Below are 12,149 nucleotides of genomic sequence, written 5' to 3' on the forward strand. Positions count from 1 at the left end.
GACACAAACATTCACTTGGACTCAAGGATGAACTAATTAGATTTTGGCTGGCCAAAGGTCAAAGGTCAAGGTCAGTGTGATCTCACAAAACACTTTTTAGCCATTACTCAAGACTTCACACAGCAATTATGACAGAATTTCACACAAATGCTTCATACTCTATATGCCTCTGGATAAACAGGGATGAAATCTGAAACTAGTCTGAGTGGTGGAGGCAGACAACCACGAGGTGTTAATTGTAATTTGGTGTCATCAGCAACTACACAACACAGAAGCCACACACTTTGAAGAACAACAACCCACACTGGCTTTCCTGCTGAAGTCTCCTTCTCATCTAATTTTACAACCGTAAACACACATCTTGTCTTTAGCTTGTTGAACGAGCCGCCAAACAAATTGGGGCTGCTAACGACACTTAAATTAACTTCATTAATTTCCGGTTGATTTTTTTTTTCTTCCATTATTAGATTACTTTACTCATTTCCCATAAACCCCACTGGATGTTGCCAGTTTATAGCCACTCTCTGTCTGCAGTTGTTTTCAAGAGCAAGACACTGGGGCAAGAGCTGATGATTCATGGACTCATCAGACTCTCCCTGTTTCCCAGCTGTCCTCCATTTAACAATGCCAGCTACTCCCAAAGCTTTAGCTCCTTTTCATTTAGCAGTATCTGGTCTTACACTTGTTTGGTGCTGCAAAGCAAGTTCAACAAATGTCTTACCAAATCCTACCTGGTGTTTCTCACTGTACAAAGCAGTTTTGAGGTCGGTAAAAAAAAATAAAAAAATACAGCCATTAAACTCAAGCTGATTAAATTATTTATCCACTAATGACAAAAATGTTATATAGTGTGTACAAGTGAACGCTCTTTACCTGTGCTGCCTCCCAGCCCCACTGCCGGTATTTTGGGTCATGGGTGAACCTCCACATGTACCAGTAAGTCTCGATGACCTCCGGCCGCAGGATGTAGTACTTCTCATTCTGCCGCACAGCCACCGCCTCCAGGCCGCTGTCGAACTTAAAGGCCTCTGGGCCGAGCTTCAGCACTTGAGGGAAGAAAAGCGGAGATAGAAAAGAGTTAGAGAAAAAGGGAAGGATGGAGAGAAGGGAAGGGAAGGAGAAGAGGTGACATGGAGAGATGGATGAGAAAAGAGGCAGAAAGAAAAACAGGAGAGACAGAGGGAGAGGGATGAACAGAAAAAAAGACAAACAGGGAGAGGAGAAAACAAGAAATGGAAGAGCAAGATGGTGAAGGAGAGAAGGAGAACGATGAGTGAATGAAAGAAGTGCGCGGGAGGAAGAAAGGGAGGATAGGTAAACAGGGAATGAAGAATGGTGAAGAGAGGAGAACAAGAGTTAGGAGATAAAAATTAATTGAATTACTACCCATGTGTGTCTATGCATGTGTGTGTGTGTGTGTGTGTGTGTGTGTCTGTGCATGTGTGTATAAAGCAATAAAAACCCTCCAACCCCATTGATTTTACTGGTTTTTCATGTTTTTCTAACCAGTGTTTTCAGCCAATTAAACGTGACAGGCATTAAGAGTCTAAGTGTGGAAAATTAGTCAGAAGCTGACAAGGCAGTGACAGCATTGTCTCTCTGAAAGGAGTAAAACACAAACACACACTCGATGGTCTCCATGAATGACTGCTCATTAAGAAGTAACAGGCCGACTTTAGGCAGCCTGTCCGCTGCTATCACCACAGCCACCACTCCCTCCCTCTCACTCTCTTTCTCCATCTTCATTTGTTGCCACGGCAACCTCTCCTTTTTCTCAAAGCAGCCTTATGATTTCTGACCCCCCACACACACACACACACACACACACACACACACACACACACACACACACACAGTCACAATGCAAGGTCACACAGTGGCGTTTCTTTGCTGACAAGTATTGATGCTCATCAGAAAACATTGCGAGCAGGTATTTTTAAAGGTCCCTGTTGAGCTGATATTTACGCTTCGAGCAACTGAAAATGTAATACCTGCCAAAACATAAAAAAAACTTATCTGCGAGTCTGTAATAAAACTATAATTCCTAAGGCAGATGCATGGGTTATTTTCAGGGTGTTTTTTTTTTTTGTAAACAAAATGAAGACAAACTCTTTCTGTGCTATCGCACTGGTTTTATTCATACTATAAGTACATGTGTGTGTCGGTGTGTTTGTGCCTCTCACCTGTCCTATCATAGGACTCGTGGCAGGTGTGTGCGATCTCAGCTCCCAGCTGCAGGTAGTGTCCAGCCTTGTCGTCGGGCGAGCCGTCAGCACCCAACGCAAACATGCCCCCGGCGAAGCAGGCCAGGTGACCCATCTTCCTCTCAAGGTGGCCATTCTTCCACTCACCAATGAACGTCAGACCGCCGTTGGATTTGCGGATCAGGTGGCGCTCGATGGCCTGAAGGGACGGAGGGAGTGGGAGTTTGTGTGTGTGTGTGTGTATGTGTGTGTGTGAGGGCATTTGTGGCAAAAGTGAATAAAGATTTGAGAGATTTTTGTGAGAAGGAGGAGAGAAGCAGCAGGTTTTCAGAGAGAATGTGGACAGATGTTGTATGAAGAATCAGGAAGTGAGTGAAAAGATACAGATGCATGAAATGTACGTGTTTGGGCAAGAATGTGAATATTTGAAGATATAAGTTCAGAAAAGGGCGAATGACAGTATTTATTATAGTGTGAATGGAGGTTATAAATGGAATATTAAGAGTATGTGTGTGTGTATTAATGGGGTTAAGTTGTGTGAATGGGGCATTGACATTGTGATTGTATGTATATGTGGGTCAGGGGAGGGTCAGACAGAATAAAAGAGAACAAAGTGAGAAATCAATCAAAATCCAGCCTCATTGCTCAGCCTCTGCTCTGCAGCATCTGTTCTGCTCACTCTCTGACACTCTCTCACTGATTGACAGACATCTTCATCAGCTACAGGCCGCCAACATCTGCTCCCTGACAAATCTGCTCTGACTTTCTTTTAAAAATATGGGCATTGGAAACTGTCGGCAGTGAGTGAAGTTAATGTTCTGAATCAATGCTGCTATTAAAAACAGGATAACTGGTGGCAATTACAATCAGTGCTGTTACTTGTGGACTGGGATTAAAGGTCTGAGACTGATGGATTTGTGGTTCTGCAGTTCAGTGATACTGGCCTAGTTTTATAGTATCAGAGTCAAGGGTCTGATGTTAGAACATGTTGTGTGCTGTACAGTCAAGACAAATTAAACTAATTTATTATGTGGGATTTCTTCTGAAAGAGAGTTTGTCTTTACTGTAATAGTTCATCTCTCTCTCTGTAACTGTGTTTTAAAGCAGTGTTTTTATACACCACAAGAATAAATGACTTCTGTTAATCAACTGTGAAAAGAAAGTTTTGAGTTTTCTTGAATATATAAATAAAGTTGTTTGTTTTGTCTGCTGCTTTTTATATATTGAACTATCTATTTGTAAATACTATATTATTACCTATTATTGATCTTTTTTTAAATTTTTAGTATATGTCATTTTGCAGTTCTTTTTTGTACTGTCCACTCTGCAGCTGTAACACTGCAAATTTCCCCACTGTGGGACTAATAAAGGACTATATTCTCTTTTCCTCTCTTATTTTCTCTTGTTTTCCTAAGATTATGTACTCTGTGTTACAAGGGAGTGTCTCTTAACTGGTCAGCAGCTAGCATCTACTAGCTACTGCACAAAATAGATGCACACTAATCTCTGATTGGACTGTACCTCGATGGCGTCATCGTAGGTCTTGCGGGCTTCCGTATCCGTCTTGTCTGACATGAGCCACGCCTTAAGCAGGTACTCGTAAAAACTGTCCCCTAGTCCTCCGACTGAGGTGTGATCTGGAGAGAGAGAGAGAAAAGAGTTAAAAAGAGCAGGGTGAAGGGACACGGAGGGAAAGAATGTGACAGAGCAAGAAAAAAAAAAAGAAAAACAGTGAGAGACAGATAAATGAGAAAGCCAAAATGAATTATTCATTTTTCGACTTTGCCTCAAAGTCCTTGGCAGAATGCAGCATATGGCATGAAAAGCATCTATCCAAGCCCTGGGTGTTTTTTTTCTTTCTACACCCACATTATATTGGCAGCGCGTGTCCTCTCTTTTCCCGTTTTGTTTACCCTTTCCCTGATGTGCTCACATTTCAACATCCCCATTTGTCCTCTTGGAGGTTTACACAGCTTTCATGGCTGTCCTGATTAGCAGGGCAACACGTAGTGAAGATGGGACATTAGCCAGCAGTCACTGTGATCACACTCAGAAAATAAACTCTTCTCTCCAGAGGGCGTTGATCTCATTTTTAATGGGTCTATTTTAGGGGCAATTTCACTGACCTGTAAAATATTGTTCACAATATTACCAGAGAAAAGACTGTTATATGTTTAGGATTAGCTGTCATCACCTCACAGTACAAGAGAATACAAACACATTGTTATCTCTTTTGAAAAGGACTAAAATTTCTTCTGTTAACTCGGTTTTTATGAACGACTACTAAATCATCTACAAAACTAAAAATTAACATTTTGTTGATTGTTGTTCACTAAGTAAGTTAAGTTTTTTATAAAAAGCTAAAAACTTATCTCTTCATTTTAGCAATTAACTAGCTCTGAAATGTATAACAATTGATGTCTCACTGATTTCATGTAATACATGTAATCTATTTTTAACTTTATTTTCTATTTTTATTATTATTATGTTATTATTTTTACATTAATGTTTTTAACATATTTTATGTTTATTTACATTGATGTCTTTTCATATGATGTATTTAGTGCATGCAATTCTTTTGTTGTAAAGCACTTTTATGCTGCATTTCATGTATGAAACAAATAATGTTTATTATTATTATTATTATTAGGTGAACTTTTTGACAATTAGCTTTTTGTTGATTGTTCATGTGATTGTTCAGTGTTTCCTTTGCATCATGTTTCAACTGTAAATGGTGTCTTCATTAAAACCTCCAATGGAGACAGCTTATGGCCAACATGATGGAAGTCAAATCACATTTTCATTTCCACACAGAATAAAAGAGAAAATGGAAAGGTCCAGCAGAGTTATTTTGAACTCAACAAATTAGAAGATGGGTGGTAAAATTCCCCAGTTTTAGGAGGAAAATTTCAGTTTTTGAATTGAAAGTTGGGGAAGCAACCTCAAATGAAAACTTTTATTTTTTAACTGACTTCTCTGGGTGAAACTGGGATGTTCCTCGTCCTCTGTGTATAATCATATTCAGTATCTGAGCAGATGCTTTGTGTCTCATCTGAGCAGCTTCTTTTCTGCATGTGGTTAACATGCCCGTAGGTAAATGGAGGGATAGGCAAAGACAAGGAACGAGAAAGATGAAGAAGCAATGGAAGTGATGAATTATTCATCTTTTGTCACAGAGAGAGAGCAAATCTCACAAACAACCTTGGAGACATTGCTGAGGGCAGAGAGAGAGAGCTGGTGAATGTATTCATGTGTTGTGAAAGTACATGTGGGTGAGTGAGTTTGTGTATTGACACCTTGTGACTGAGCAGTGTGTATGAAACTACTTTAACATAAGTATATTCAGAGATGATGATGATTTGAATAAAATGAATTATACCCTTTTTCTAGCAAAATTAGCAAGTATAAGTGGGTTTGTTAAACGAGTGTAAACTAGCTAAAAAGGGCAATTGACTCCTTTTACTCTGCCAGATAAGTTTGCCTTTCACACAACTGCAGGGAGCGATGTCATCACATGCAGTCACAAAGCACACAGACACAGAGGAGAAAGAATGAACTGCTTGCTGCTGTGCAGGCTATTAAAAATGGGTCTGTTGTGTCTCATCATCGGGTTGGTGCTCCTGTCAGTGTTGGCACCATGGTGGGAGATGCTTCCGTCTGTGACTGTGTGTTTTTGAAACTTATTTCAGGCCTGCGCTCACTTTGTCATCGCCAAGCTCAGTGTAGCTGCGATGTTTCTGGTTTAACATCACTGTGCTGGGAAGGTAACAGGTGTGTTTACAGTGTGTGCTCTGAAATTGGAAAAGGGCCACCCAGGTTTTGTGTTTACATCAAAGCTGATCGCAGCCAGAGCCGATAAATACCCACGACTACTACTAAGTTATTTAACCTGGGAGTGAACACAGATCGTATCCTTTTCCATTGCCGACAAAAACCAGTAGTGGTTCTTACCAGGTTTTCTGACTAGTGAAAAAGGTGCTTCACTGTTGCTGAGCCAACAAAGAGACTCTAGTACCATTTTGAAGGTAACATTTGTGTGGCTGCTATTTAAAGTTTTTTAGGAACCATTGTAATTAGCTACAACACATGATGTACTTTTCGTTTTATAATATCAATAACAAAATTAGCAGGTATTCATGCAGCATTAGCAGCATTCACAATGACACAGACTGTCTTTATTTGGCATTTTATAATTATAATTGTATACAAAACAAAAGGGTTTCTGCAACGTACCATAAATAAAGTTATTTCAAAACCTGCTCACACTATTTTATCCTGTCTGGGAAATAACCAGCAGATCTGGATGAATGCTGCTATATTTTGCACACATCTTTAGTCTTTCTGCTCTGCCAGTCTCTGGCCGGTCACCAGCCCTCCTCTGGTTGTGAAGCTCTTTTATTTGAGGTGAGAGGAGGACATAGTTTTGGAGGAGACAGAGATCTCCTCTCTGTGGATGTGGACTGGAAGTCGATGGCCATCTGTTCTTAAAAGAACAGAAGGCTATTGACTTCCAATCCACATGTCACTGTCACTATACTACTAAATATTCTGTGGAAGAACTTCTTACACAGAATAATTCATTAGTAGGGTAGTGACAGTGACTATCCCATGATATGGTAGGAATTATTTCACAGTAACACAGACTCCGTTTAGTGCGTTTTTAGCGTAAAGACCTAAAGATGTTTGATTTAAAACCTGATGACTATCAGAACAAACTTTTTTTGTCAACACCAAACTTTCCAAAAATTCACCAGATGTTTTTACTATTTCACAAAACGGTGATGGATTGTTGTGTTGTCTCCAAGACTCTGCTTTTGTTCCCTTTTTCTGTTCTTCTTTTTCTTTTTTGTTTTGTGAATTTTGTGACAAAACTGCAAAATATCTCAAATACTTTGTGAAGTATTTTTGTTTTAATGTGTTTGTTCCAATTTAATTTAGTCCAAATATACATATTTACCTAAAAGTTAGCGTACTTGAGAGGTGAGTGATGGTTGACGTTCTCCTACGAATGTGCTACTCACGGTCGCACCGTCAACAAGATTTTCTATGAAACCTATATAACCAGGCTGTGGTCTACATTCATGACTCTGAATAATCTTGTGATGTTATATTGTATTGCTCGCTCTATTTATTACTAATTTATGTAAAATATGAGGAAACACATCTGAAGCAAAGGGGACATGAGAGCAAACCACTTCATTCAAATATGTACCTTAGTGTGTGGAAGGGTGAACACAATATAAGTAAGAGTGAAATCAAACTGCAAACTGCAAAAAACAGCATCAGACCAAAAGAAAGAAAACACAGCACCCACAGCTCCGACTGCCCTTTAACACCAGAGAGTGTTTGAATGTAACCAGGGAAATAATAAGGAGACGCAGATACAAAGCGAAGCAGGAAGTGCTTATTCAAGTTCTGTCTGATCTTTTTTGTATGTTTCCCTTGTCCCGCCTCTACCTCTCTCTTGTTCCTCAATCACCTCCCACACTGTTTCAACTTAGCATCTGCCCACGCACACTCCCCCGACTCCTCTCTTCTCCATCATTTTCCAGCCAATCAAAGGATCCGGGTCACGCAGGGAGTGCCTGTCAATCCACAGACACAAAGACACATGTGCACAAGCTGACGTCTTCACAGAGCTTCAAACACACTGCAGTTTTAAGCACAGGTCAAGGGCGCAGGCTGCGGCGGTAGTGCTAAAAACATCTATACGTTATCGAGTAATAATAATAATAATTAATTTCTACGCAGGACACAACCCCATCAAGAATATAACAGCTAAGGTAAAACATGTTTTATTTTCCATTTTCTGGAACATGTTACGCTCATGCATCACACTAGTTATTATGATAGTCAACAAATCATTATTTACTAATTCTGTAAGGTGGTACATAAGGTGAAGTGTGTATTTTAATTAACAGCCAATGTGGCCAAGACCAGAATGTAATCCACAGTGATTAATGGCTGATAATTGGGCAGTAAAGACAGTAGTTAAAAAGGAAAAACAAAACAGCTAAAATATGAAAAAGCTTGGGTTACTTCAGTTAATCAAAAGTCTGGTGTTGTGTTCGTTACCGGCTGTTTTCCCTGTCGAAAAAACAACTGAGCCAATTAAAGCTTTGTAGACAGGATTAAGAATAAGAACATCATCATTTTCCTGTGCCGGAGCCAGAAAAAAGCCTACCACAAAACTGGCAACAAGTGTGCGTGACAGCAACAAAGCTACTGTCTACGAGTTGTAGATTGTAGATTGTAGTTGTCAGTAAGTCAACTGACAGAATGAGTTAACTCCTAAAAACTGACAAAAATAACAGCCCCTCCCAATTCCTGCAGAGGTAGTCACCAGACCCCATTAATAAAAGTACCACACAATCACACAAACCAACTAATGGATCAAGGTAGCACTAGACCAGAAACTCCCATGTTCTGCGAGGTGAAGTCTCTGCTTTTGTCAATAGAGTCTGGTGGTTTTAAACAGAGCTGTTTCTAGTTAAACAAGGATCTTTCTCTTTTACAAAAAGGTCTAGCTTTGTAGGAATCCTATCCATAATGTTGTCAGAGACTAATAATAACAATCTGAGCCTGTCAGGGGAAAAAACAGACCAAGGCCCTGTTTGATTACATTGATTACACTGCAGCAGCTGTTTAGTGGTCACTGGATAAACCTTCTTGCTGAATAGTTGTTTGACTGCAAAGATTTTTGTCCTTATCAATCATTTACCCCTGAAAACATCAGGAAGTAATAACATCAGGCTACAAAAAAACATCCACAGGCGACAAAAGCAAAAACTTTTATTTCAGTATAGTCTGAATCTTTTCTATATGTATCTTTTCATGTATGTTTGTGCTTCAATGGCTGCTGTCGGGAGACAGAGGGAGAGAAATAAATTTGACCAACTTCACCAGGCTGAACTTTAATGAAGTGGATCTCTGTAAAACACAATGTTAAAAAAATTGTTTTTTTCTTTTTCAGTGACAATTAATTGTACTGGATGGAGTTTTTGACAGTCGTGTATATGCATGTGTGAGCGAGGAGAGTGTCGGTAGGTTAAAAAGAGGGAGTGGGAGGTGTTTGTTTGTGTGAGTGTGTGTGTGTGTGTGTGTGTGTGTGTAGCACAGTCATATAGTAAGACAGAGGAGTGTGTGGTAACAAGGTTGTCAGTCACAGCAGGATCTCATTAAGACAGAGGAGCTCAGCCTCATTCCTCATTAGTCTGGCTTAACTACTGTCTACACACCTACACACTGCAAGAGGGAACATACACATACACACACAGACACACACCTGAAATTATACACCATGATACAGTACATTTGCACACACTCAACACATTCTTCAATCCTTTCAAACGTTTCACACACTGTCTCCAACACAGACAGATAATCACATATATAATTCCCATCTAATATATCCAAATCAAATGTTCATAATTCACACACACGCACACACACAAACTCTGTGACCCTACCTGTCACAGTTTGCTTTATCCTCAAAAATGCAGCCTAAGTTTCACTTCTTTGCCAAACAGTTATAGTTAGACTGTTTTTTAATTTTGTGCCCAGATACCAGCGCAGAGAAATCTAAGGTGACACATCTTCGCTGCCTCTCTGAGTCCTGTTTGACTCCGGCAGTTACAGGTGTTCAAAAATATGCAAATAACCACCGTGTTCCCTCAACAACATGTTACACACACACGGTGTGTTTATCTGAAAAAAGACTTCAAATGTGCTGTTATTTTCCGCCCTCCTGAATAAGTGAACGATAATCATGGTATCATGTCAACGCCATGAGCAGCTACTGTAAAGGATCACTGTTTTTGCTTTGTTGATATGTATCAATAAAATTTAACAACGTAGATGATGTAGTGATGTTTGTCTTTCAGGTCCTGCCTCTAACCAAACCTAACCCTGACTGTGAACATTTCAAACATGCACTGATTCCCCACAAACAACACTGGAGTCAAACTGACATCTAAATTCACTTATGTTAGGAAATCAGTCTGCAGCTTCTGCTGCTGGGGGTCTCTCAATCAAAACGTCAACAAAAGACAGTGTTGGTGACATCATGAAATCGTGTGAGATGATGGGAGTTGTTGTCTGCAACACCACTGCTGTAAGCTTCTCCCAGTGTGTCAGTGTCAGTGGTTCAGGAGGTTTGTACTGCAGCAGATTTATCCACAGAGGTCCAGGTGATTATTACTGAATAAACACTGAATAAAGCAGCTTCACATTTAAAGTCAGTGTTTCACTGACGCTGTGCGGTGGACACGAGTCATCAGGGAAGGTTGGGAGTTGAGACTGCTGCTAATCTTTTGAATCAATTGTTTCTCTGATAACTTCAGAACCAGATGTTAAGGAGTTTTTTACCGACAACTGAATTATCCACAGAGGTCTCCTCCTCTCCATAACAAACAGACCATGGGATTAAAAATGAACGAATTAGAAAAACTGAATAAAGCAGTTTCACTTGAAAAATCACTGATTCACCAACACCCTTCAACAGACACAGGACGTCTTGGAGCAGATTGAAGCTGAGCTACCTAACACTTGTTCAGCTTTTTACTCTGATAATTTAAAATTTAAATTAAAATTTAAAATCCTTAATCTGGTTAAAATATAAAGTCGAAAATGACGCAGGCAAAAAAAGTGTATATTAAAAATGTGGATTAAAACTGGATAACGGTTAATTTTGAGCTTCTGGCAGGCAACCACAACGTCGATGTATGTGCATAGGGGTATGACATCATTGACAGATGACCAAATGAAATAGACCGTGACTGTGATTACACACAACTTACTCTGAGTTTGAGAATTGCTGGAAACATTTGTGATAATGGAAGTACACAACACAACAAAATATAATAACATAGGTCCAGTCATTTTTATACATTTTACTGTGGAAAAGTGACATAACTAAAGTCTTTGCTCACTAGTGTAATTTCATTAAGACAATCATGAAAAAGGTCTTGGTGGTTGCTTTGCTGTGTGTGTGAGAGTGTGTGGGAGTGGGAGTGTGTGTGTGTGTGTGTGTGTGTGTGTGTGTGTGTCAACAGCAGCACCACTTTTCTTTCCCAGAATGCACTGCAAAGATTCACCCTGCTATGGGCACTGACAAATGACCTACAGTGAACAAGGGTACTGTGGTGGTATGACTGAACATGATTACTTCATGGCTCAATGAATAAAGTGGAAATGTGGTGAAATGAGGAATAAAGAAAGGTTTCCTAATTATCTGCGCGCATTTCCGCTCTGAAAACCCCCAAACTTGACATTCATTATGTTCGGCTCCCTCTCTCCTAACTGGATCATGGAGCCTCTTCATGCGGAGCTCAGGGGGCACTTCAGCAGCTCAGGTTGGTTTTGGAAAAGCTATGAACTTTAATTAAACCAGTGCTGCTGTGCTGTAATCGACAGATGGTTAAAGGGAACCTATTATGCTCATTTCCAGTTCTATACTCCAATAGAGAAGCTTTGCATGATCTACAGTTCCACAGTTGATCCAAAAAAAAAAAAAAACCTTATTTACCTCAACAACCTGTTCTGCAGCCCCTCAGTGAGGCCTCTGACCGAAGTTGGTCATATTAGCTCGGGCCTCCTTCAGGGCTCACTGAAGCCTCACATTCTGAACGTTAACTGTAAATTAAGTAGTACCGAAGTAACAACATAACTGATTGGAAATGACAACTTATCAAATCCATTTGCACAAACCTGAATCTGATCTAGAATATGAGAGTGGAGCACGAACATCTACAGAAACAAGGACTCCAGCAGGATGTCTCTATTACACCTGATATTGTGAGAAAAAACGCTGGATTTGGTCTTTCAGTCACTATCAGTAAATAATAATATTTCTATAGAAGCCCAAACATGTGGGAAATGTGCTCAAATGCAGACTGATAGGAAATACAAAAGCTAACATTGCTAGTAAAATGTTATTCTGCCTTT

General features: G+C 39.8%; 1 protein-coding gene across 2 annotated transcripts in view; it reads right to left on the bottom strand.

The window, feature by feature from the left end:
- man1a2 (mannosidase, alpha, class 1A, member 2) overlaps positions 1-12,149 on the bottom strand; it is a 143,076-nt gene that overhangs the window by 13,380 nt on the left and 117,547 nt on the right. For both annotated transcript variants that reach the window (XM_071481993.1, XM_071481984.1), the window contains exons 10-12: positions 3,726-3,841; positions 2,184-2,403; positions 874-1,046 (exon numbers count right to left, since the gene is read on the bottom strand). In XM_071481993.1, coding sequence (XP_071338094.1) covers positions 874-1,046; positions 2,184-2,403; positions 3,726-3,841 — 509 coding nt within the window. The remainder of the gene's footprint in view (positions 1-873; positions 1,047-2,183; positions 2,404-3,725; positions 3,842-12,149) is intronic.

The sequence above is a fragment of the Trachinotus anak genome, unplaced genomic scaffold, assembly GCF_046630095.1.
Source record: "Trachinotus anak isolate AG129_WGS33_773 ecotype Australia unplaced genomic scaffold, CSIRO_AGI_Tana_v1 ptg000001l, whole genome shotgun sequence".
NCBI classification, from domain to species: Eukaryota; Metazoa; Chordata; class Actinopteri; order Carangiformes; family Carangidae; genus Trachinotus; species Trachinotus anak.